Source organism: Plodia interpunctella, chromosome Z (assembly GCF_027563975.2).
Source record: "Plodia interpunctella isolate USDA-ARS_2022_Savannah chromosome Z, ilPloInte3.2, whole genome shotgun sequence".
NCBI classification, from domain to species: domain Eukaryota; kingdom Metazoa; phylum Arthropoda; class Insecta; order Lepidoptera; family Pyralidae; genus Plodia; species Plodia interpunctella.
Window position 1 is genome coordinate 6,661,163 of NC_071324.2, and position 27,377 is coordinate 6,688,539.

Here is a 27,377-nt window from a genome sequence, read left to right on the forward strand (position 1 = left end):
TTAAGTATATAATAAAATATAAACTATCACCTGTAATGTAATCATGATTATAATTACAATATTTGAATATTATTACGTAATAAAATATAAATGTAATGAAAATAATATTAAAATATTGTACGTAGACTACGGTAGCCCTACAACGTGTTTACTTACGGCTTGGCTGTAGGTACAAAAACATACTTGTTAATCAAAAAAGTTTAATAACAAAGGAACGCATACCTATAATGTAACTGTTAAATTATTTGTTTTTACAAAAATGCACCATTTACGATTGTTGATGATAATTTTAAAAACTCTATATTAAATTGCAGGAATTCCAAATTTGAATTGGAGTACATACCTGTTCTTTTCATGATTTCATTCATTTATCTTGGCCATGTTCATCTCGCTCACTTCAAACCTTGAAATAAATGGAAAACGTTGATCAATGAGAACCTTCCGATTTCGTGGGAATCAAACTCCTGAGCGTAATCTCGGTTCCTTACCCAGCCATGCTAGAACGCGGATAGGCTACTTGGACTACTTGGGATAAATATGTTAATAATGATTTATACAGGTGCGTTTTTTTACAAAACTATGTCAACCAACCGCCAGCGCACATGTACAGCTTCAGCACATTTCAATCCAATTTAAGTAATAAGATTACGGCAAGCTCTAGATGCGAGTCACCAGCTCATAGGTGACGGAGGAGTGACTGGTGTAGCCCGTTGGTTGAAGCTCCACGCTAGATACAAATACCTCAACTCAGAAGTCATGCCGAAAGAAGACCCGGAAACCACTGCTCTAAAGAAAGAATTAACAGATTTGATCGCTAGAGTTAAGGTGCTTGCGTGATTTTATAGAACTTTGCCGATAAATAGGATGATTTTTACCTTTGCGTTATTATAAGTTTCCATTTTAAAATTTTCAGGCAGAGCAAGAAAAAGTAGCTGATGCCAAATTAACAGAAAAATGCGGTGACCTGGGTGATGTACCGAAAATAAGACTCGTAACAAAAAAAACCTTAAAAGGACACATCAACAAAGTCAACTCAGTTCACTACAGTGGAGACTCAAGGTACTTACTACTGTAACTTAGTTTTCAGCTACTAAAGTTATTTATAACTATAAATATCGTGCATGCGAAATGCGTACCTACTTTCAACTTTTATTTATAAGACAGCGATTGGCTATTATTGCGTGTTTTTAAACAATATTATTGGTATTATTTTAAGCTTCACCACCGCCGTCGCAAGTATGTGACAAGCTGTGCCAATACAATACCACCGCTAGCACGTTATATACATATTCAGGACAAAAGATTTGATTTTTTTCAGGCGTCATGAAATACATCGTATTGTATACATTTTCTGTCTCTTCAAAAACGTTACCTGAGTAACCATAATGAAATGTTTGTTTCTTGAAAGCATATGTCTGAGGCTACTATATGTCTGAGATAAATACTTGATTTGAAAGGGTCACATGTTTTATTATGGCCCCTGTGTTAATCCGAAGTCTCACTACCACAATATCAAATTTCATAAAAATTGGCCCAGTCGTTAGGAAGTAACAAACATGCTTACCCATAAGAAAACTTTTATCTATTTAATATTAGTGGGATAAATATATAACATACCCTGTGTACCACAATATACCACAGCAAGATTTTAAAGTTGTTTTTACAAATTTTAAAACGAAGTCCACTGCCGCGTTTGTTTGTCTCTCTGTTCGCGATAAACTCAAAAATTAATAAGTACATGGATTTTCACGCGGTTTTCACCAACGTCTAATGTAATTCCTGAGGAAGGTATAGGTGTATAGGTAATTTATTATGTTTTTACACTTGCGAAGCCGGACGGAACGGGCTGTTGTTTTTATATAATAGAAACATATTCTAACCAGGCAGGGGAACATCTACTGCAGAATCCTTGAAATGTCTTATAAGACATATCTGTTGTTGGCAGACACTGCGTAACGGGGTCGCTGGATGGGAAGCTAATTATATGGGACACCTGGAGCGGCAACAAGGTGCAAGTGATACCTCTGCGCTCGGCGTGGGTTATGAGTGTAGCCTTTGCTCCTTCGGGAAATTTTGTTGGTATACATGCGCATTTAGTAATCATGTTTTAATATTTGTTAGTACTCGAGAATGTTTGTAAGGAAAAAATGAAATGCCATCAAAAACATGTTGTAAAAAACACCAAGTCTCGCAGCTCAGTTTTTATATATATATTAAAGAGTATACATTTCATTTACACATGCACTTCATTGCTATTATTCCCGTGGGATTGTGGGAAAATCTGTATTATATTACAGGTACCTACATTTATTTATAAAAACATTAAATAGCGCTGTGTGAATATTAAAATTTAAAATGTAAAATAAAATTCATAACCCAATTAAAATTTTAATGGGTTATGGATAATTTATTTCAACTATCCTTCTTAGGCGAGGGCGAGGGCATTTAAGCGGACGAAGCCTAGGGTAACGAGCTAGTTCCAATATAAATACGTATTTTGATGTAGATATACAACTGTTTTTATTTTGTTTTTATTTATTAGGAAATAAACTATTTTTGTTTTATTATCCATTATGTGGTGGTATGGACAACATGTGTACAGTGTACGATGTCAACAACCGCGATTCTACCGGGGCGGCTAAAATGGTGCGAGAATTGGCTGGCTACGAGGGCTTCCTCAGCAGCTGTCGCTTTCTGGATGACACACATATTCTGACGGGATCCGGTGATATGAAAATGTATATACCTATAAACTACCTTTCATCGTCATAATCATGGTTGGACTTTAATATTTTTCTGCCTTGCCTTAAGTACTTTACCTCCTAACTATACAACACCAACTGTCTTTTGTTTCATCTTATTTCCTTTCCCACTTCTGGCTGCACTACCGTTACAAATTCTCAGACTCTGTCTGTCATTCCATGTGTATATTTTAAAAACTAAGTATACTTACTACGGATTTCGAATCAATACTCTTGATTAAGAATTTACCCGAAGAAGTTTGTATTTTTTAAAGGGAAAGGATAATAAAATTATAAACTTATTAGTAATTGCCATACAATAAATAATTTATTGGCTCTACATAAAAATGTCCTTGAAAATATTGAAAAATCAGTTAAGATTTTATGATCTGTCATCATGGATCCTTTATAAATGTTGTAAAAGTTTATGCTCCTCCTCGTATAACATACAAAGGAGAATATAAAGTGATTCTTTACCAAGGCGTGAACTACTACTAGCCTCAACTCACGCGCTATCTCTGTCTCTGGAACTAACCATCCGGTAGTCCGTTACGGGAGTCATTAGGAAAAAATATTATGAAAGAAATCCGAAAATCCCACAGAAGCGAAGCCTCATGGTACACTAGCTTGTGACTATTCATTCTTCTTCAGATGCATTTGGGATCTAGAAGTTGGCAGGAGAAACATGGAGTTCGATGCCCACGCTGGGGATGTCGTCAGCATTTCGTTGGCTCCTGGTACGTATTTTTCCTAATTAAATATCATACTCTATGCGTTATTAGTAGTTGCTAAACAATTTTTAGTTTTTATTTGCACTTTTTATTTCATCTAAAGCAGGCTTCACAAAATCCTTTTAATTAAGTATTAATATTGCAATTTTATATAGCTATCCCCAAAGTAAGTTCGAGACTTTTGTTATGGGGTACTAACTCAACGGCACTATATTTTATAACAAATACATATACATATAGATAAACATCCAAGACCCGGGCCAATCAGAAAAAAATCGTTTTTCATCATGACCCGACCGGGAATCGGACCTGGGACCTCCCGGTTCAGAGGCAAGCACTTTACCACTGCGCCACTGCGCCACCAGGTCGTCAAATTACATGGTACAGTTATTATGGCATCCATCAATTTAATTAGTTTATGAACATAGGTAGCACTTATTTGATACTTAGTTTCCCGATTCTAAAATCGGGGTTAGAAATGGTCTTCTCCACTTGAGAAGTGTAAGTTTATTATCGTTGTATTGGTTTTCACAAATTTGGACGAATCAACACGTTAAGAGGAGGCTGATATCAATTTTGCCGTGAGTTTGGAATCAGGTGTGCCATGGTCTGGAACGATATTTATCAACTATATTTTAAGTGCCCTCACGATATTTTTGAATTGCCAAATTATTGAGCATTTTCCTTCCAGACATGAAAACATACGTTACGGGATCGGTGGATAAGACTTGCAAGCTCTGGGATGTCAGAGAAGATAAAGCGAAGCAAACATTTTTCGGACACGAAGCTGATGTCAACAGCGTCTGTGTAAGGGCGGCAGTATTTTAGATGTTTCATTTCATATTTTCTAATTCAGAATTAAAATGAGACGTAAAAAGTCACAGCCGTATTAAAAAAAATAGTATGATAATTGTACAACCTTAGATTACAGAAATTACTATGAAGTGGACCCAGCTTAAAGTGGTTATTTAAACTAGTTTAACTAGTTTAAGGTGTTATTTATACACGAGACAGACAAAATTAATAGAGACGAGTTACAATACTAGCTTTTGTGATTATTTAAGTAAGTAAGACTGGAAACATATGTATGATTCAAAATCGTATCTTTTCTCGTATTTAGTTCAATTTCATATGTTTCCCGTAAGATAGGTACGTGTCTCGTTCCGCAACTTGTCCAATCCCGCTTCCTCATATAGCAGAAACCTATATACATATAATGTAGATGTAGATATCCCGTACCGTTTCCTACATATTGTGCCATCATGTTTTTCGTAATGTGTTCCGTCCCATTTCTCGCTACGATTTCAACTCCCACTTTCTGCAACGCGTGCCGTTCCATTTTCCATGACGTTTTACGTCACAGGTTTTTACGTAAATTGAACAATTTCAGTGTGATTGTGTGATTTACTACAACGAGTATGTTTGCCAATTTAAGTTAATTGAGGGTTGAGAGTTAATATTCACAAAAATCTGAAACACGTATTCAGTGCTCAGCTACACTCCCCAGGGAACCGCCATGCCAAATTTCAGCTTCCTACGCCCAGTAGTTTCGGCTATATGTTTGTCAGTCGCTCAGTAAGTAAGAATTACATAAATATAAATTGATTACAAAAGTTTCCCTGTAAGGTTAAGAAACAAAATAATTATTATATTTATTTTAGTTTCTAGTCTATAGCTATATTCTCAGATAAATTTAGTACGAGTAATATATACCTACATATGTACCTCCCACCCAAAGCTGGGCACCGTTAATCAAATAATTAACTTCATTAATCTAAATTAACTATATTAATCATAACTAAATTAAGTTAACGTTAATTGTTAATCTATTATCAAATTAAATAACCCAAAAAGTACGTAGTATTATAATAAATTCAATAATTTTAAAGTATAGATTTCAACTCAAGTATGATCCAAGAATTTATTAATGTTTCTTTAGTTTTCGACGTATCTACCATACCATTCCTCTCTTGTAACTTATACTACTAATATGTAGCTATATAGTATCACATAACTTCTGGCTATTGTTTTTCATGTGACCCTGTTTACATGCTTGATGTTTACAAATTCTTCTTCGATTCATCCAATTCGAGGCTTAATTGGCTTCCTATTTTTAACTTTCATTTCTATCTATTTGTTCTTTAGCTGTAAGTCTTCCTAAATATAAATAAATAAACAAAAAACAAACAAAACACTCGTCACTCTAAGCGCCGACGATAAGTAATGAAAAAAATATGTACTAGGCACCTACATATGTAATAGGTACCTACAAATAAATCAAATTTCTGTGCGTGCTACCAGCTGTGCTACCAACCTTGGAAAACCCACATATTTATACCTACCTTACCTTACGTACTAATATTAAGTAGTAAATATTAGTACTACGAGTAAAATTGTAGTTATTTTCTTTGTGTTTTATATCATTTCAATATCATAAGGATGAGATAAAGTCTTGTTAGAGAAAAAATACCTGTATTCTATGGCTAAAGAGTCTTGTTAATGAATCTATTTATGTAATTTTTTTACATGTATAATACTCCGCAATACTCAGCAGTTCTCTGAAAGATTTTACATAATCTTCCTTTTGCCTAAAAACTTACTTGAATTTTTTTGCAAAGACGTAAAATATCGGTGCGTCAGTTGTTGAGATGTATCATTCTGTATTTGTCAGTACCACAACAGCGGCCAAGCATTTGCCACAGCGTCCGAAGACAAGACAGCTCGTCTGTTCGACATACGAAGCGACCAACAACTGGGCCACTACACGCCTCCTGGAAACTGCGGCTTCACTAGTTGCGGTCAGTGCCAAGCCGTTAATCGCGATTATCGCGTTACCGCGATACAGTTTGCTGACCTACATTTCTGGTTTTCCATTGCGCTATAAAAAAGCTCTCATACATATTACTCAATGTTCATGCATCTCATGGGTTCATGCATCTCTGAGTTCGGCGATATGTGAAGCCAGCTAACGTCTCTCTCTGGCTTACATTCGCCTTCATTTGAAAATAAAATTATTTAATCGAAAACATGCAAGTATAGTACTATTGTTACAAGTGAAATAAATTTGAAGTTCGAGACAGCAATAGTGATTATAAGACGAAAGTTTACAATATTTTTGTCAGTAATAAATAGCTGGTAATATGACTCGCCATACACATGTTGAAACAGCCGTAGCAGAGAATTGGATTTATGTAGACACCTAGTCAAGGCTTTATAGTTAGTACATAAGTTTTGTAAATGTTTCGCAAACTATCCTCGCATGAATTTAACATTTGTGACCACAACGTATCTATGAAAATAAGCAGTTACCTATAACTAGTCATATTACATTTATTTTTCTTTCGCGGTTAGTAAAAAGGAAAAACAAAAGTAGGACAGATGGATGCGGGCGATAAATTAACATATTTGTGTATGGTATAGTGCCACGACGACACTGTGCACACCGATAGATTAATGTTGCATTTATACCTCTTACCGGTACCAATATGCATGGGAGAACAAATTATGGCCAGTGTAGGTAATAAAACTATAGGATCCGCAAAACGAGAATTAGAAAGAATAACAACAACATGATAGGCGTGACAACAAATCTATTCTATTTTGAGAACATATTATAAGAAAAAGATAAACATATTTTACTTAAAACAGGTCTATCTTTGAGTGGGCGTTACCTGCTGGCTGGCTCAGACGATAACTCTGTTCACTCCTGGGACACCCTCAAAGTTGCTCATACAGGTAAATTTTGCTATTTAAAATAGATACTTACCTTTTACCTAGCGCCCGAGTGAGTTTCCCACAGGAGATGTATTTTTGTTATTTTTTGGAATGGCCCTTCTTGGTAATTTTAAAAATGTATAAGAAATTTCAAGTTACATATACACAATTTAACTTAATCTTGCATTTATATGTTGGAATGTTTTTACACCTAAACAAATAATAAAAAACTACTCATATTCATTCGATTGTGTGAATATGGTCCATTTTAGCTAAAATTATAATGTTTTGATTTTCAGGAACGCTTAATGCCCATGAGAACCGCGTCACGTCTATCTCCTTTGCCCCCAATGGGATCGCGCTTGCCAGCTGCTCCTGGGACCAAAGTGTCAAAGTGTGGGGCTAATCGCGATTGGTCTTATTAAATTTTATCACAAATCTTTTTTTTGAACCTAACTTATCTTACGATCAAAAATGTTTTATGCAACTATCGAGTTCTGTTCTGTGTCCTTAGAAAATCAAATACTCTGTGGTAAGTTGTAATTTTTGTTACCCATTGCTATCCCTTAAATAAATAGTTAGCGTTATTTAACGTTTTAATTAAACATTTTGGTTGATTTGATTTGTTTGATTCTATAAGTGTTCCGTTTTGTGGCATTTTGTACGGAGCCCTAAAAATATCATGTGTTAAATACGGAGGGAATAAAAGACACGTCCAAAGCCGACACACAATCGTCAGAGCTATTTTACAAATTTAGCGATTTAGCCGAATGTTTGTGTCCACATATCTCGCATAATCATAACATTAAACATTCGCAATGCGATGTGAATTAATTCAATTCGCATTTGTCAGTGGCGTTGCAAGGTCAGATTTGAAGTTCAATAAATTTGATTAAATAATTAAAAATGGGTAACTCGTTATGTATACCAATTCGAATTCATTCCAAATACGTAAAAATGTTATATTGTTTCCTCTTTAGCGCGAGCATATTGATACTGTTTCGTCAGACATACTGGAGAGACATTATCGAAGTTAAACCTTATAATTGGCCCACAGCAATCGTCGATGATATAGTTGAAGTTCGTCATAATTTGGATCGATCGAAATACAAATACATGCTTCTATGGACCCATCCCGAAGACACTCCATTTATTTATTTTGGTCAGGGATCTTCAGTATTTATAAATAAAACTTGCAAGTGGTCTAATTGCTACGTAACTGGCGACAGAAATATTCTTGGTGACTATGTTAAGTTCGATGCCATACTATTTAGCAGCTCACGTTTATCGGGGATTTTAGAAGAGACGGATATCCCTGTTAGAAGGTCAGCACATCAAAAATATGTTTTCTCGAGTGTAGAATCTGCAGCTCATTATCCCATTACTACAAATAATTGGAACGGCTTTTTCAATTGGACTTGGACTTATAAATTGAATTCAGATGCCATCTGGGGATATATTAATATTAGAAACTCTACTGGATATACTGTTGGACCCAAACAAGAAATGCATTGGATTGATGTGAGGGATATGGAAGAAATTGACAATGACCTTAGATTAAAACTGCAATCTAAAAATAGAGTTGCTGCCTGGTTTGTATCAAATTGCAATACCTTAAGTCGCAGAGAGGAATTCGTAAAAAAAATAAACTCAGAGTTAAATAAATATGAATTAAGTGTTGATATTTATGGCAGCTGTGGCAAATCATATTGTCCTAAAAAAATTATGGCACGTTGTTTTAAATTACTGGAAAAAGCTTATTTTTTCTATTTAGCATTTGAAAATTCCTTCAGCGAAGATTATGTTACCGAGAAACTTTTGTATGCTTTACAACACAACACTGTTCCAGTAGTATACGGAGGGGCGAACTATTCCAGGTATGTCCAAAATATTAATTTTTAATTCCAAAGATGTGTAAAAAGTATTTGTGAGTCTTTGTAAAACTTAGGTACAAACACATTTTTTAATTATTTGTGTAGATTGATATTGACTTATTACATCTTTAGGTTCAATATCCATACATATTATAAAAAATAAGTCACTGCCTATAGCGTCTGTCTGTATGAACGCGATAAACTCAAAAACTACTGGACGGATTTTTGTACGGTTTCCACGAACAAATTATGTGATTGCTGGAAGGTTTAGGTGTAAGTATAATTTATTATTATTTTACCTGACGAAATAGAGCGTATAAAAGAAACACTTTAATATACCTATTTATACATGATTAGGTTTTTATTTATGTTTCGTAAAATTTTAATTCAATTCAATTCAATTTATTGATACTTTGATTTGTTATTAGATTCCTACCGAATGGGTCATACTTAGACGCCCGACAATTAGGAGCAGCAAAGTTAGCACAAAAAATGTTTGAATTATCAAAAGACCCGACAGCTTATGCTCAGTATTTTAAATGGAAGAAATATTATTCGTATCATTATAGACATGAAAGTCCAGATACAGATGACTACTGTCGGTTCTGCGCCGTGTTGAATAATGAAAAGCTCGTGAAGAAAAAAGGTTATTACACTAATATTAGAAATTGGTGGAGTGGTAAAGACATGACATGGGATAAATAATAATAGGAATAAACCGATATAAGAAACCGATATCGGTATTTTCAATGATATAATTTGTTCATCTACCACGGCTTCTTAAAATGACTATAAACGTTTCTGATATACTTTGCAAATCAAAGCAAATACAATTAGGTAAGTATATTAGCTTTATGTTTAATTTACCTAACAGTTTATCTGCAAAATTCTGTGATATTTTTTTCTACTAAAAGTCCATTTCCGTAAAAAAAACTTATGTAATTATTAGTTGACTTCGGAAATAGTAACTACGATATATTAACCAAGTAATTGAAAACATTTTGTTTTCTATCGTAACAATAGCGTTGACTGGTGGATAACCATAGAACTATGTTTCCTTTGGTTTAGTTTAATTGGAAATGAGAGGATTTGTCACATTATTGTATATTAATAGGTATCTAAAATATATAATGCTATATAGTAATATAGCATTATATATTTTCAATCGCGTTAATACCTTAGTTACCAAAATGAAATCACAGTTCGTCGGAAAAGCGTTGAGTGCGCACGTTGTGCCACAGAGGCAACCCAGCCCAGAACCGGGATCTAGACCCTAAGTTTTGTTTCATTGTTGGTTTTTTGTCGATCTGCAAATATTCCATTTTTTGTCCACTCGTCGCAGGTTCCCATTTAAATGGTATTTTTTTGGGTTTATTTGGATTTCTGAAAGTAAGTAAAGGATATTTTATAATATGTTTTTTTAAGTAATAAGTGGAGGAAAGACTCAAAACATACTTGTCAAAGTACCCACCCACTAGTTGCGAAATTTGTCCAAAGCGTTATGATGAGTTTACTCATTTCAACGTCTTCTTGGGATGGTTTCTTCAATAGGAAATGAATTGGGAAAAGGTACATTAGGTCATCAGCATGGCATACACCTGAAACAGAAAAATAACACCTATGTATACTTATGAACTGAGAGGTTTTAATGCTTGGCATTTTTAATGAAATATAATATACGACCTTACCTATTTTTTCCTCTCCGTATCCAAATATTTGAGAAAAACTATTTGTTGCTTCATAAGCTAATTCGTATAAATACACAGAAGATTTCGTGTAGTTGAAAACTGATTCCAGGGCCTCAACCGCAGGATAAGCGAAATAGGAATCGGTATAAACCTGGAAATCATATGTTTTTCATTCTTGTTCCTATTTTAATCGTATGACAAAATAATAATAGCTAAAACAAAGAACACTAGCAATTAGATGTCATTATGTAAAATTGTCTATCAATATTATACTATGCTTAAAAACATGTAGTAGTTTAACTCTTGACATTGTTCTGCCCAATGTTATAAAAATACTTGTTATCAAGTGACGATTGTGACATAATGGCAGCAAAATCGAATCTCAGGTTTATTGATATGTTGAAAAAGAAGACATCATAGGAACAATATAAAAAATACGTAACAAGGACAGCGTCGGTTCTAGAACCAGTTCTTCTGGTCTACAAAGTTTTTAAAAATAACGTAAAATTTATCGCTCGAGTTATATAAAGTACGACAAACCTGTAATACTCCATGTTTAGAAGCTTCCATGTCATTGCTTATTGCATACTTTTCGCGAATAGTTTTAGTGATTACTGCTTCAAATGGCGAGTTCTCATAGTAAAATGTGACTGGTGCAATTGTATCAAAACCTGATAAGAACTCTTTGTACCTTGTTTCATTTTTTGTAATCCCTGAAAAAACTTTTCATTTTACAAGCTCGCCAATTGTTGAATATAAGTTGCTTAAATATCTAAAACTATAATTATCTAGAAACTCAAATTAGTTACATGAATTCGAAATCTTATGTGAAAAAGAAATCTTACACCCAGACTTTAAACAGCCTTCATCCTTAGTCAAGCCAGTCAGCCACGGAATGTGGGAATTCTTGGGAATCTTCCTTGCACTTCGCGTCAAGAACGCTCCGGGAAGATCAGGCTCCACTACAGCTTTGAATGGAGTCATGGGCTCGTAATCCCAAGCCTGCAATTCATTCAGATTTTATTCGAGTTAATAATAACAAACGAAACTTTGAGTAAAACGAGAAGGTAAATATGAATTTTTAAAATTCGAAAGTTTAAGTACCTACCTACATCGTACTTGTAATATAGTTAATTATACTCGTACTAAATATACTCACGTAGAATCGAAACTCTGTATCGATAATATCATAACTATCCTTGGTCCTCAGACAATTTATCATTTTCGGTGAAGGCGCTTGCGGACAGCCTAAGAATTTGGCTAGACGAAAAGCATTCTTCAAGGCCTCGCCAGGAGCCGCCTCCGCCCATGGTACTAATGCCGTACCAGATTCAGATATAGCTTTGTGAAATAGACCTAAAAACACGAATAGTGATATCTTAAGAGCTTTCCGTTCATACTTTGATGATCAAACTAAGAAGTTATATGTTATTCAGCAAGATATATATTAAGTGACCACGGGATTACCAAAGCGGTAATAAAAGGAAAGAACACGTGATAAATATCACTCATATAAGTACAATACAATGCAAGTTTATCCGTGGAGAAGGATGGCCCTCTGAAATTTAAACAAGAGAGTTTCCTTCATGTTTTCCCTCAGCGCACCGGCAAGAGTTTCTTCTACCTTCTTAATTATTATAAATGTCGGTATTTAACCTGACATGTACTTAGTGACAAATATAAACTTGCGAGGGCGAGCATAAAATTAGTTACCTACTAATCCGTACAACTAAATCTATGAAGGCGAGTAAGATTTGAAACAATCTATCAACCGCAAAAAATATATAACATACTTAAACATACTTAAACATAGGAAATCAAATAACAATAATTTGTGGAAAAGAGGTAAGTCTGTATCTATATACTAAATCTAATTTAACTGTAAGTACCTATTCGCAATTATATTATTTTATTCATCTAGGTGTTCGTAAACATAATTTCAAACGATGATGTCTTCTGTCTGTAGGTACATGTCCGTTCATTATATTTTATTATACTGTATTCATAAATAGTTATTTAAATCTTAAAAGTGAACCTATTATACAATTTATTTTGAATTAACCACCCCTTAGTTAAATCCCCAAGTAATAGCTACGTGTAAAATGCTATTTTGATGAATTTTGCAACAGAATTGTACCCGAATATCGTCTATGCGATCTCTCCCTGTTGATGTAGTCTCCGATCATTCTCACGAGAAACCTTGATATTAGCACAAAATATCTAGATTAACATTTCTTTATACCTTGACTAGAATCAGACAACATGTGGAAATGAGCGCTAGCTCCTCCAGCGCTTTCTCCAAATAATGTAACAGAATTTTTATCTCCACCAAAACTGGCTATCGTCTTTTGGATGTAACGAAGGGCTTCCTGTTGGTCCTTGAGCCCGTTGTTGCCGGGACAGTGCTCGTCTTGGGTGGACAGAAACCCGAGAGGACCTGGCAGAGTGTAAAATTGCTGATTAATTTAACCTCTTAAAAACAAAGACTAGCATTTTAACGTATCAAAATTAGTTTTGAGAAAAATTAAGCATATAATGTATTTTTCTTTTACCAAGCCGGTAGTTGATGGTGACTAATATGACGTCTCGGTCTAGGAGATACTCCGGTCCATACATAGCCGTAGTGGAGTCCCCACACATCCAACCCCCTCCATGGATAAAAACCATCACTGGCAGGAGTTTATTCTCGCGTATGATATCCTGAAAATGTTATGAAAATATAGACAAACGAATATAGTTTACTTTAGCTGGTTATGGGTAAATAAAACGTAATATAATAAGGTATTCCAATATATTACTATGTATTTATACATTATGATAATAAGTTTGGTAATTTAAAAATTACAAGGTTTATAAACAGGCTACAAGAAAGCAGAGGCTATAATATTCAAAGCGCACGAATGTCATACTATATTTTATAACATACTAGCTTTTACCCACAAAATTGTATATGAGTAAAAATCTGTTCCGCGTGGAAATTTCAGGGAATCCCTTCTTAATGCTACACTGTCCGGATCCTACACACCAGATTACAACTTTCTATGCCCAGTAATTTCGGCTGTAAGTATGTTGTCTGCCAGTCAGTCAGGAAGTAACGGAAGAGTTTTATATACTTATATATTGATTTGTGAGGTATTTAATAATACTCCGAAAACTAATAAATCTTTAATTACTTTGCAGATATTTTTCGCCGCGCTGAATAATTTTACTTGTTCAAAAATTAGCGATGCGCGCGCAACAGCGCTTTTTTTGGCAGTCCAAAAAAACAAACAGTATGTGTATAAAACAAAAAACAAAATTTGTGTTTTGTTATATATTTTTTTTATACCTACCTAGTGAAATACACTGATATAAAAAATATATATACAATGCCGAGTAATTGGAAAGAGAATACATTGAATGGAAGATGTCTATTTCATGCCAATGAACTTAACGGTTAATGAGTTAGAAATTCAAAGCGATGAAAGCATGTATACAAACAGCATAATAAGCATAGTTTCTCCGCTTTATCGATGTATCTATATGTAACTGTAGAAGCACCCAGGTACAGGTAAATCTTAGGATTTTTTTTATATTTAAATTTTAGGATTTACCGGCATGGGTTGGTAAATGTAAGGATTTATAAATATAATTGAATTTACTGGAATATCTTAGGATTTACCGTAGTTCGTGCTTTTACAGTAACATATACACATAATAAAACTGTAAGTGGGCTATGTCTGTACATAAGAGATATTCAAGAAAAATTACTATGAGTCTTTATAAGACTATTATAAGCCTAATTTCTGTCTGTATGTTTGTTCGCGCATTACCTAAAAACTACTTTATGGAATTTGTTAGCGAAAATATTTTTAAAGTTGTGTAGGTAGTGGAAGGTCTAACATAAAATGTGGTAATAGGTTTCATCGTGATACTTTACTTACCTACTTACATATCGATAATAATTAGAAAATAAACGCGGGCGAATCTGCGGGAAAAATTATGAGTAATATAAAATTATTTTATGTATAAGATTACTAGTATGATAAAATCTTACAAATTGAAACCTACATTGTAATATGCAATTTTATATCTATATATATATACAATAAAATATTCATAGCAAAATGTACTTACATTGCTCGTGTATGGTGTGTATATGTTGAGATATAAACAGTCTTCTTGGCCAATTATCTCTTTTTGTCTGATATATGGGTTTCTTTGAACACATAGCGGAGTGGGTCGAGTGGCGTCCAGTGTACTTCTCCATGAATCTATTGGCACTGGACCCTGCACAATTCCAAAGTGAAAATTACTAATTATGAAAAATACAATGGCTAATCTATGTTGTTAAACGCTTACATAATAACTGGGAATACAAGTAGGTATTGGAGAAGAAATACATTACAACATTTTCACATTCCTATTATACTATTTCTACATTTCCCTAAAGTATTTATTTCGAAATAAGTATATTGTTTTTATGGGGTAAACTTAATTATTATTATCTTAAAACTGTTTCATAATCATTGCAGCCATAAAAGAAAAATAATGAAAATGATATGTGCATTTCTTTACATTTCAGGCGGTGATGTCATTTGTTTCGCTTTGTAGTCCCTTAAATTATTTTTGTGCCTTTTCAATGAATTCTGCATATGTACAGGTATATTTTTAGAATAATTACTACGGCTTTTATTATATTTTTAAAATATGTCTTTGAGTAGGTGAGATAAGATGTTTATATTCATATACTTAGGACCTATTATATTGAATTGTTACTTTAGAAACGTAAACTAAAGTCTACAAAGCATAACAATGTCTAACTAGTCTATTAAGTTTATCAATGTCCTCGAGTGTATTAATATACATGTCACGATTTTTCAATTACATTTAAAATAATAAAAACAATGACAATGTCTCGTTACTTTCAACACAGTTTTAAAAATATTTGTAAAAAGAACCTAACAGTTCCTTCAAATCGCGGGGTATCAGATTTCTCTGTGGCAGACTGTACCATTAGCTTTTTTCACAGAGGCATAGCCTACCTGAGTGGTTCGCAGCAGGACCGCTACGGTCGCGCTGTCATTAGAACCCGTATTTATATTTCTTATTTCACTGTTAAGCGTAAGAAAAAATAAATTTAATAATTAATGAAACTAAATTCTCGACACAAAAGGGAAGTTTCATCGTGTTGACCGGACCTGCTATTTGTTTTTCTCATAACCTTCACTTTTTTGTTCGAAAGATATTTATATCACCACCGCAAAGCCAATTTGTTCTATAACTATAGGTACTAATAGTTTACACCAAGAGTTATTCGTTCTCAATTCTTATTATTTAAGTATTATTGTTTATAGTAATCTATCTGGATGAAAACCAAATAAAAAAATAAAAAAAGATTAATTAACCAGAAATAAGATAAATCTAGCTACCTAATTAATTTGCTTGACAGGCTGACCTTGAATTATTTTTACTGGTCTCCATAAAAAATCAACCAAATGGGAGCAACATGTAGGCACTGACCGTCCGTAGGATAAAAATGCTTGACAAAATTAATTTACAAATAAATAAAAAGAGACACCAAGTCTTAAATAACTATTTCTGTAGACGACACGGACATACATCATGACAATGACAATATTAAATTATAATCATAGAGTATGTAATGCATGCTTTAATTTTTGTTCATGTATACCAGTTCAGTACTTAAGAATATATAGAACAAAATTCTTGTATCTTTAGAAGTCATGTGGGTTTTAACTAATTTTTAATTTATTTAACATATAATGTTTATGCGACCTCTTAACACTAGAGCTTTCTTTTTGGACAAAGCTTTTCAGAGAAAGTTTTATTAATTAATATATAAAGAAAAAACATATTATATTTTGTTACCTCTACCACGCTTTATTATTTAAAGTTAACAATCTTGAAATATGTGAACAGCACGGAGAATAGGACTAAGTACAATTCGATCCGGAACAAACAACTATTCCCGTGGGAAGTTCAGGGATAACTTAACTTCACACGTAAAAATATTTTTACGATTACTTATCATTTATATACTAAATATTATTAATATATTACCTAATGAAACAACAACAATACTTATTTGATTTTGGCAAGATTGTTGCGCCCGAGGAATTTGCGGTGCATGTGTCTTTATCAATACCTAGCTAAAAATAGGTAATAACTTTTGTTATCTACAATAGATGTAGAGACTTCACTATATTTAAATCAGATTAATTCAGTTAAGTAGCGCTATTTAAGATTATTATTTATATAATTAATAATTTTACCTTAAATCTGAGATCTCCGAGGGGAGGTACCGCGTAGGGTATACCTGTGAAAGCTGATATTTCCCTACCTCCTCTAGTTTTCATATGATAACCTCCGATTTTCCCCAGAGGTGTCGTTATTACAGTATCAATTTCACAATTCACATAATGTATACTTAATATACATAACACCCGCGCAAGTGAGTTTGGTAACAAAAAGAACTTCATTCTAGTTGAAGTTATCACTTGAAATTTGAATGTGCGCCAGACGAATACCCGAGCCGAGTCGACTACAAAAAAAGTTATGGAAACAAACGCTGTGAACACTCCGGTTTTATAATAACCTCTCACGTAGGCAAATGAACTTAAAGAACACGCCGCACTACCAGACGGAAAATATAGAAGGCATTGGAGGGGCCTACGCTGTATCCATGAGTAAGTTGTTGTTTCTATTGCGTCTCTTTTGTAGAAAAACAAAGATAGATTACACATGTCTCGTAATATATGCTTGAAGATAAACTCTACTTTTCTTAAAACGAACAATTCATGAAATCACTAGAATTTGTTTATACTCTACTACATTTTATATACATGTCTATTTTTATAGCTGATATTGAGTTGAATTAGAATACTTCTGAAGATTGGCCCTACATTGAGAATGTTGTGACCAAGCAACGGCCCTTGATTGTACATGGTAATGGTCCCTCTAAACTGACATTGAACAACTTGGGTAATTATTTGGCCAAGTCCTGGTCTAAGAGGCATGGTTGTGCAATACGTGAAGAGAAAAAAAATGAGCTGAAAGTTTGTTGCATATTATCTACTATTATCGTACCGGGTCTTCGTTGCCGTGGGAATTTCGGAAAAAATACCCTATGTGTTATTCCTGGTTATATTTTACCCGTGTACAAAATTTGATAACAATCGATCCTCACAAACTTTCGCATATATTCACCACAAATATTATTAGGATTTGATTATCTATACATACTTACATGTAAACTAAGTAATATTGGTAATAACAAATTAATATAAGATAAAGAATAAAAACCAAAAAACGCTACTGTAAAATGATAAGTTAATAAAATAAATAAGACCGGATTATCAAGTTCGCTCGTTGCATGATCTCCCGAGTAAGTCTGGTGGTTTATTCAACTTTGTGCTTCTGGGTGATGTCAACTGTGTGCATAACGTATAATGTCGAATGTGCTCATTTTACGTCCATGTGGCTCAAATAACTTTCACAAAATGTTTTCTTTACCAAAATAATGAATGGGCAGCATGGCTTAAATTAGATTTGTCATTCATTCCAGCTGATTAAGGACGATGAGTAAATACCTATAGGTAATTAGATGTTGTTTCATGCTTAATTGGATCCTATTTAATTAAATTCCTGTTATGATGGAAAATGATCTGTTTCTGACTGGCTCGGGTTTTGGATGTTTATTTACACCTACACGTATTTATTATAAATTATACTTAGTATAGTTGAGTTAGTATCCTATCAAGTCTCAAACTTTGCGGCTTGCTCAATCTGTGGGATTTGTCCTGTGAGTATCTATGTTTTCACTTGCTTTATCAGAGATAATGGAAACGCCCGTGAGGCCCTTCTAAATCTATGCAGCAAATAGTTTTATTTTATTATTCTATGGCTAAATTATCTCCCAAGTCATTTGATTGTCATAATGACACTTAGTGATATTGCCTTTAACTGAGAGAAAGGCAGATCATGTTTGTGTCATATTTTTTACTATTTCATTAGGTTGTCTGATAGTACAAACCATTATGATCATTTCCTTTAATTATTTTCTGCCTGGGTTATATGTGCGGTCTGTATTTCAAAATAATACAATAATTCGATAACTTGAAAAACTATAATTATACTAAACATGATATGCAAGCGTTGTCATAACTTTATAAAACATTGTGACGACTTTAGATGCACTCAGTGTGACTCCAAGAATCATCTGAAATGTGGCCTTGAAGCCTGCAAGCCGGCATCACAGAAACATGGCAGTGGTGACCTCTGCTACCAGTGGCGATGTGCAGCCTGTCAAAACCCTGTCGGCACTCCACCGGACAACTCCAGGACTCAGTTGTTGAATGCAATCCATACCATATACGATAAATTCGAACTCATAAATAAAATTCAACTTCCCAAGATAAACAGCGACTTAACGGAGCTCAAATCAACAACAGACAAAATTTTCAAACAAAACGAAGATATTCTACAGAAAATTAACAAAATCGATGTAGCTATGAAGAATAATTTTCAATCATTAAACTCACCAAAAAATTTCTTCAGACGGAAAGCAACCAAATATGCGCCAACAAATAACTGCGATAACAAAAATTTTACTCCGGGTTTGATAAGCGATAGAACAGTTTATAGGCCTCGAAGAAGATCGTATATGTTAAATAAAGTTTTTAATATACTTAACAGGAAACTACGGAGAATAAACAAATAAGCTTGGCAAGCATTTTTTTACTTTTTAAAACTTTCTTAAGAACATAGTTATTCATCATTACCATCCAACATTCATCATGTTCACAGCACAATTTTATACACTCAAGCTCAGCACATGGAATGCAACAACTTCCAAAATAAATAATGTTAAAGAACATAAATTTTCGACTTATTTACTTAGTCTGATCAATCCGCTGGACCAAGGAACATTGTTTTCTGTTCCGTAGTGTGAACGAATAAAGTAAAAATTTTGATTCCTTTGGAAACCGAGTTACGGTTACATAATTCAAAACTGCTCATAAAATGAATTGTCTAGTGAATAAAATATACGGAATAAAATATATATGTATTGGCAAGACGCAAGAAGCATAGGTTCTTGCGTCTTGCCAATACATATATTGCTTCTCTTGGAAAAATAAACTCCTTACGTATTTTAATAAATACCTATCTACACTTTAACACAACTTTGAGGTACACATTGTTATATATAACGTCCATTACACATATACATTGATTACTTACTCAATATTGCGCAACAAGCGATGGCGTAGTAAATGAGTGGTTTCACAAATGAGTTATATGATTTATATCATGACACATAATGAAGTGTATTCAATGTTAAGGAAAATGTACCGTGTAATGACAGCAATCATTTGAAATTAAAGCTGATTGCTCTTTTTAGAAAAGACCTTACCTACTATGTGCTGTTACAACTAGTATTGTCTCGTGGTTACATTAAGGAGCCAAGTTGTTGTACCATTACGATTAATGTTACTAGATTTCAAGTAAAATTTATAAATTTTCTACTTTTATTTTTGGAAGAAAACGAAGCACGAGATTCCTCTCGACGATTCATGAGCCTTTGAAGTCTTCATTTCTGCACATAATTACTCTACTGCTTTAGTCAATTCGGGGCTCCGAGCTTCATCTCATTTCTCACAACTCTAATTACATTACTTCGACCCTGTTTCACAGTTTTGAATAGTGTTAAAGATTAAATTCAATCACATCAGGTAAATTTATCTAGCAGTTAGTTTTACCTGTCGGATTACAATGTAATACTTAATTAGACAGATGGTGAAACAGGCTCTTAGGTCCTGTCCGCCCTGCGATATTTCACCCCGCGTTTTATTTCTCGCTATTTTCAAAGGCGTTAAAAAATTCGCGTGGAAGCACGGTACAAGTGCGGAATATAATTCGCGAGAATTAATTTCGCGCGGTGAAATATTGCAATGTGGACAGGACCTTAGTGTTATATTACAACCAGGCGAATAAAAATAGGATACATGTTTTCAAGTACTAATTTAAGAAAAAATATATATGAAGTAATAATGACTTTTTATTACAACAAACCATATCATTCCAATATTAAATAAATTATTGTTGTTTAAATTATTATGAACAAATACCATATTCAAAATACAAATTAAGCCTTTGGAAATAAAAGACGCCCAATAAAGGAATTTAAATATTATAACTACATATGATGTAAAATAACAAAATGTAACTTAATTTTTAAAATAGATCAATCACCTCAATAGTCCATAAAAATTATATAGTAAACCTACATTATGCATATATAAAGTAGCACCATAAAATATCCAGACCAGTTTATTACAAATTGGCGTGGTACTTCTTGAAAGGAGCCAGCCCTGCAGCGATTTTGCTTCCAAGCTCAGGATGCACCGCAGTAAATTGCTTAATGACCCTCTCTTGCAAGAATCCGGCAGCGTCTTTCGCATGACCGACAATATTGTTCACGACGCGTTGTTTAGCACCATCATCAAACACTTCTTTGTATAGGATCGTTGCTTGGCTGAAATTGTCCTCATTTGCACTGTCATACTTATCAACATCCCCACTGACATGATATCTTGGCTGTAAACGTTGAGCCCTCGGACACTCCTGGGGCCCAGAGAAAGAGTTGGGGAAGTAGTTAGGACAACCTTCCTGGTTAGCTATAGCTTGTGGCCCATCACGTTGGTAGTTTCTGACACGTGTTTGGAATGGGCAGTTTACTGGAATTTGCAAGTAATTTGCTCCAAGGCGGTGACGATGGGTATCACTGTATGAGAACAGACGACCTTGCAGCATCTTGTCAGGAGATGGTTCAATACCAGGCACTAAGTTAGCTGGGCTAAATGCAATCTGTTCAACTTCAGCAAAATAATTCTTAGGATTTTTGTCTAGAACCATTTTTCCTACTGGTATAAGAGGGTATTCCTTGTGTGGCCAAACCTTTGTGATGTCGAAGGGGTTGAACTTGCAATTCTCAGCTTGAGCAATAGTCATAACTTGAATATAGAAAGTCCAAGAAGGATAATCGCCTTTGGCAATGGCATTGTATAAATCTCTGATTGAGTAATCAGGATCAGAAGAAGCAAGCTCTGCTGCTTTCTCAACACTTAAATTTTTAATGCCCTGGTCAGTTTTGTAATGGAATTTAACCCAATGTACCTCTCCTTGAGCATTCACCGTTTTGAATGTGTGAGACCCATATCCATTCATGTGTCTGTAGCCATCTGGGATACCTCTATCACCAAATAAATAGAGAATCTGGTGAGTAGTTTCAGGCCTTAAAGTTATGAAATCCCAGAACATGTCTGGATCTTTAAGATGAGTAGCAGGATTTCTCTTTTGAGTGTGAATGAAACTTGGGAAAAGTGTTGCGTCCCTAATGAAAAAGATTGGTGTGTTGTTTCCAACAAGATCCCAATTTCCATCTTCAGTATAAAACTTAACAGCAAACCCCCGAGGGTCACGGACTGTGTCAGCAGATCCAACTTCTCCACCTACTGTAGAAAAACGTACTGCAAGTGGAGTTTTTTTTCCAACAGTTTCAAAAACCTTAGCAGCACAATACTTTGTGATGTCATGAGTCACTTGAAAATATCCAAAAGCACCAGCGCCTTTAGCGTGCACCACACGCTCAGGTATGCGCTCCCTGTCAAACGCAGACATCTCATCCAGGAAGTTCACATCTTGTAGGAGAGCAGGTCCACCTGTTTTACCTACAGTTTGCATAGCAGTCTTCACTCCTACTGGGGCACCAGTTTTAGTGGTTATCACACCTGGGTCATCCTGAAATTGGAAAAAAATATAAATTAATATACAGAATTTATGGTTTTGATCAATACTTTGGATTCGTTTTTGAATATTATTAACCTAAATTTCACATTGAAGAAGAAATAAATTAAATCTCTAGTATATTAATAACAGCTTATTTTTATCATCTTTCGCATATTCTGATAAATGTATAGGTAGATAATATGTCTGCATGTTTATAATCATTACACTGATTTAATAGTTGACACTTATTCTAAAAGCAAAGAGGGATTTGATGATGGTGCTATTGAAGGTCAAGTTATGTAAAATTTGTGTCAAATCAACAATAGTAGTGTATAGTATAGTTTAATGTTAACGCACAGCCTGACCTAAACATAAAACACATTATAAATTTAAAGATGTTCATGATATTACATAGTTACACAATTTGGAAGAGTTCGCTTTAAAAGGTTGGTTCAATAAGTATAGTTAAATTTAAAGTCAATTTCAGTGTAATTTGTAAATAAAATATATTAGGGTATAATTTTTTCATATTTAATTTATAAGTTATTTATATGTTTGCATTAAACAACACATAATAATATTGAATCATGATGAATCAATTGAATTGAAAAAAAAGCATCTAAATCACTTGATAATTATTTGTATTTGCCCTAATATTTTTATGTAACAATTCCATAATACTTCAAACATAAAGCTACACATTCTGAGAACAGGGTATCAAAGGGCAAAGAGCAAAGCCACAAATCATTGTAAACATTGATTCCTTGCATATCAAAGAACACACAAGGTTGTACAATAAAAAAAGAACTAAATTATTTGTACCTACCTTTAAGGATAACTTAAAATTGACCAGTTGGTCGGACGCTGGATCCCTCGAAGCCATTTTGTCACAGAATGCACAGAACCGGTTTATGGACAACGGAGCGACTCACTGGACGCACACCGTAGAAGCAAATGATGCTCGACGCGCGATCCCCACCTATTTAAAGAGTTGCAAGCGATAAGAAATCAAACGAGTGCAAATGCTTGTTCCAACAATGGTACTTAACACACAACAAGTATTTTTTGATACCTACCATAAAGTTATCACTCGATAAGTAATAAAATACATAAACAGGACAAGACTAAAAAATATATAAAGAAATTCTTGGTAGATACCTACCAAGAATTTATTAGATAATTATTTCAATAAAATACATAGATTTTATCTGAGGATTCTGTACCAAAACAATAATGTATTTCTATCGATAAGTATCGGTAGCGGTAGGTCATACTTCTATTTTGAATAAAGACGCTAAATAGGTAAATTTATTCAGTTTACATAATCTGAGTGATGTAAGTACCTATCTGTTATTGTTTTTCGGTTTGTTTCACTTAAAAGTTATGTAGGTTTACTTCAAAAACCTACAGAAATAAAATTAAAATAATATCGGCGGAAATAGCGAGAACGAATTGGAGAAAAATGGGTGGAGATGGATGCGATGACATTTGGTTTCGTAAATTTTGATTGATGACAGTGGACGTGACATTGCAAATTCATCGTTTTGGCGAACAATAGAGCCCAAGAAAAGTTTTTCATTAGTGTGTTTACAACACGGTTGTTTACATAGTCCATCATACGGATCCACGTACGAGCAAAGACCGACGGCTTTGCTCACAGCTCGTCATGGTGATCGATCAAAAAAGTTGGAATAGGGCATATTACGCAAAGTTCAGCGCAGATGGCGCTACTGGTACAACTAAGGTACATAAATGTTGTCAATGGAGGCAAAAAGCGCCAATTTTCAATATTGTTGCTGATTTACGACCAAAAATATCTTGGTGGTGCGAGTTTAAAGGGAAAAGGAAGGGTTTAGTGGACTATATTGAAAATAATATATGTTCTACATTTGGCCAACTGTGGTCATAAACTGATATAAACTTGATTTTCACTGAAGATCTTACCTGTATGAAGTCCATATTTTAATAGGTCGTGTGAAGTGTTCAGAGCTTCTTTTCCACCGTTTACTGGCTCGAAAATTTTACAGCGTGAAGCGTATCCCATAGTTTTCGAAGATTTTTATCTAATGGAAAACGATTTTTCCCAATATTTCGGCACCCGAATATGCTACAGTTTTATATATTTTCACAAACGAATGCTTACATGATGAAAGGTAATAAAGTAGGTACTCTAAAATAAACGTTTTAATCGACATGGCAGGATAAATGTGCAGTAATACTCCCTATACAACATTATATCCTGTTGAAATCATAGACTACCTACAAATTCCATGGTTCAAATCATCAAACCTTGCTCACCATTCAACAAGACTGCGGCTCGATCCACAGGCGAGCTTTATCCGATGAATAACAAAACTGTGGGTAGAAACAAAACGTATCGATCAGGGCTTTTATGTTTTATGTTTTCTTTGGCTAAGTGTGGTGTTGTTGGCGTAGCAAACAACTAAACAAACAGCCGGCATGCAATTTAGAATTTTGCTTTTTCTGCGAGCTGTTTACAGTAATGAGTACGAATAGTAATAATCATGAAGACAATCATGAAGTAATAAAATAATTTATTTTTAAAGAAGATAGTTACTTAGGTAGCTAATTATGCTCTCTAATTATTTTTGTTTTGGCACGCACGGCACGGACAGATTGTGCTGTTTCAAAACATTCGTATTTCAAGCTTAAAGTATAAAGTATACCTACGTATTTAGTACGTACTTACCTTAGTCCAGGTTATCTACATTTTCGATATGGCATGACCTTGATATTATATGTTACATATAATATGTTGATATCTTAAGATAATACCCTAATCACGAATGGTTTTATCGTCGACAGTAAGTACCTACTTATTCACCAGTAACAGACCATTTCGAATTGTTTTGTGCTACCAGTGCATCAGCTAAACGTGGCACCATAAGATCTTTGACTATGTGTAATTTAAGTTTCCGATTAAACTGACAATTGCGGATAACACGGACGAACAATAATAGCTTACACACGGATTAGCCCGCGTGTTGACTTGCAAAAATCAATCAACACTGTTTTCCTCTACGTGTCCTATACCATATCCGTCCGGCAACGTACCTATCCTGTCTCATTTCCTGCAACCGTCCTCTTTCTCGCAAGGCGTCCCATCATCTATGTCCCGTATATCTATTAGGTTACGGCACTACGTAATTTTAAGGTTTAGACTGTACGGGCATTATTGTAAACCTATATTCGGTTGAGTTCAATATTTACCCATAATACTGACCAATAAATGACCTATAATATATACACTTTACTTGGTTCCTGAATTCTTTAATATCAGTAATAGGTCAGTAATCTGCAAGGTATGTTCATAAGTAAGTATTGTATCATTTTATTATTTTACATTTACTTATCTATACTATTTAAAATAAAGATAATTAATCTTGATGATTATGATATAATAGCGTAAAGGGTGGCGATAATAAATGGACTTTTGCTCTTATCTTTGTAATTATATGTTTTAAATTCTTTTCTCTTCAAATATATATAGATAATTACATGTAAAAATAAGTTACTTAGTTTTATTTTTGTCAACTTTTTCAACAAATCTTTTAGCGATTGCTTGCTTACTTTTTTTTTAATAGGGCCTCCGCTTTTTTTTTCCTCAAATCTCTGTCGAGGGTAGCGTGCGTAAAACCATCCTTCATGAAACCATCAATATCGTCCCGTCCCGGCATCTCTTTCGGTCGTCTTTCTCTATGCTTACGCTACTCTGGCGTAACCAGCTAGCACCCACCCTATGAGTGCCGTGCCGGTGGGTGCGTAATAATTTAAGTCCCTGACTACGTTAAACTACTTACCTTCCATTTCGTTTACCTTTTGATAAAGGAAATTCATCAAGCTATACGCCATGTATGGATACATAGGTACCCAATGAAAAAAAACTCATCTCCTATTTAGGTAAGTAGGTAGGTACATGACAAATCGTGGGCTGAGTTAAAATAATGAAAACGATATTAAAATAGTTTATTATTTTTTCGGGCGAATCTAAATTAAACTACCTACCTACTTATAACCTAGCCAAAATTCAATGTTGTGTTGTTAATGTATTTCATCCAATTTTTGTAGAAACACTTTTTGCAATACTTCACATTTTGCAATCATAATGTTTTTGTCAATACTGCTAACATAATATTGTTTAAGTACCTTTATACCTATATCGATAGTTACCTCTACTCCATGTGTGTGCCAAGGTCTGCCGGTTTGATTCAAAAAACCTGTTTACATTACATTGCACACATATGTAAGACTTCTGCAGCTGATTCTGCTAACATTAAGGCATGTTCACTATAACTATTTAGAATTACTCTAAGTAGGTACTTTTGGAAATATATTATGATTTCGTACATATTCACTATTAAAAAATACGTTTATTTGTTTCTTTATCTGTTACCAGTTCACGCTCTATTTATTCGACCAATATCCCATATACGCCTGTATAGTTTATAATTACATAGAGGTTACCCCAATAGGTACACCTACTTGTATTAGGTACTGCGGCTCCGTCCACGTTAGTTTATAAAAAACAGGGATGAATGGTAATTTATACCTATATAATACCTACTTACTGCATTATACTGTGCTATTGCTACTGGCATTTCTACCTAAGATTTAATTTCAGATTACCCTTTACTCATTGCCTGCCTACGCAAGTAGAGTACCTATAGCGTATTATAATTTATACGATTTTCACAATAAACTGGTTCAAGTTTATACGTAATTATGTACCGTTACGAATAAAAGTAAAAGTAAGTTTTACTTATTTTAATTTATTTCTTTTTAAATTTATATACTATAGCGAATTCGAATGCAACAAAC

The 27,377-nt window shown here is 34.1% G+C and overlaps 5 protein-coding genes across 7 annotated transcripts; 3 read left to right on the forward strand and 2 right to left on the reverse strand.

Moving 5' to 3' along the window:
• The first annotated feature begins 667 nt into the window (after window positions 1-667).
• On the forward strand, window positions 668-7,803 carry Gbeta76C (G protein beta subunit 76C). Its single transcript, XM_053768887.1, has 9 exons — window positions 668-825; window positions 914-1,059; window positions 1,946-2,079; window positions 2,573-2,738; window positions 3,393-3,478; window positions 4,164-4,279; window positions 6,144-6,270; window positions 7,121-7,207; window positions 7,486-7,803. Exons 1-9 carry the CDS (start codon window positions 757-759, stop codon window positions 7,590-7,592), a joined length of 1,038 nt encoding a protein of 345 aa, XP_053624862.1. The 5' UTR covers window positions 668-756; the 3' UTR covers window positions 7,593-7,803.
• Window positions 7,804-7,944: 141 nt separating this feature from the next.
• LOC128683343 (alpha-(1,3)-fucosyltransferase C-like) lies at window positions 7,945-9,765 on the forward strand. Of its 2 annotated transcripts, none has more exons than XM_053768877.2 (2): window positions 7,945-9,063; window positions 9,489-9,765. In XM_053768877.2, exons 1-2 carry the CDS (start codon window positions 8,093-8,095, stop codon window positions 9,763-9,765), a joined length of 1,248 nt encoding a protein of 415 aa, XP_053624852.1. In that variant the 5' UTR covers window positions 7,945-8,092. The 2 variants fall into 2 exon arrangements, with proteins under 2 accessions (XP_053624852.1, XP_053624853.1); XM_053768878.2 differs by lacking the exon at window positions 9,489-9,765 and adding an exon at window positions 9,193-9,388.
• Window positions 9,397-17,509, reverse strand: LOC128683339 (juvenile hormone esterase). Its single transcript, XM_053768871.1, has 10 exons — window positions 17,024-17,509; window positions 14,865-15,017; window positions 13,301-13,448; window positions 12,991-13,185; window positions 11,908-12,104; window positions 11,594-11,750; window positions 11,289-11,461; window positions 10,749-10,899; window positions 10,532-10,658; window positions 9,397-10,443 (listed from the first exon to the last, which is right to left on the reverse strand). Exons 1-10 carry the CDS (start codon window positions 17,492-17,494, stop codon window positions 10,257-10,259), a joined length of 1,959 nt encoding a protein of 652 aa, XP_053624846.1. The 5' UTR covers window positions 17,495-17,509; the 3' UTR covers window positions 9,397-10,256.
• Window positions 17,510-18,693: 1,184 nt separating this feature from the next.
• LOC128683347 (uncharacterized) lies at window positions 18,694-19,835 on the forward strand. The gene has a single exon (XM_053768885.1). It carries the CDS (start codon window positions 18,892-18,894, stop codon window positions 19,468-19,470), a length of 579 nt encoding a protein of 192 aa, XP_053624860.1. The 5' UTR covers window positions 18,694-18,891; the 3' UTR covers window positions 19,471-19,835.
• A 955-nt stretch (window positions 19,836-20,790) lies between these two features.
• On the reverse strand, window positions 20,791-24,029 carry Cat (Catalase). 2 transcript variants are annotated; one of them, XM_053768875.1, is made up of 3 exons: window positions 23,882-24,029; window positions 23,365-23,517; window positions 20,791-22,550 (listed from the first exon to the last, which is right to left on the reverse strand). In XM_053768875.1, the coding sequence occupies exons 2-3, from the start codon at window positions 23,419-23,421 to the stop codon at window positions 21,084-21,086; spliced, it is 1,524 nt and encodes a 507-aa protein (XP_053624850.1). In that variant the 5' UTR covers window positions 23,422-23,517; window positions 23,882-24,029; the 3' UTR covers window positions 20,791-21,083. The 2 variants fall into 2 exon arrangements, with proteins under 2 accessions (XP_053624850.1, XP_053624851.1); XM_053768876.1 differs by having other exon boundaries at window positions 23,615-24,016.
• Between the last annotated feature and the right edge of the window lie 3,348 nt (window positions 24,030-27,377).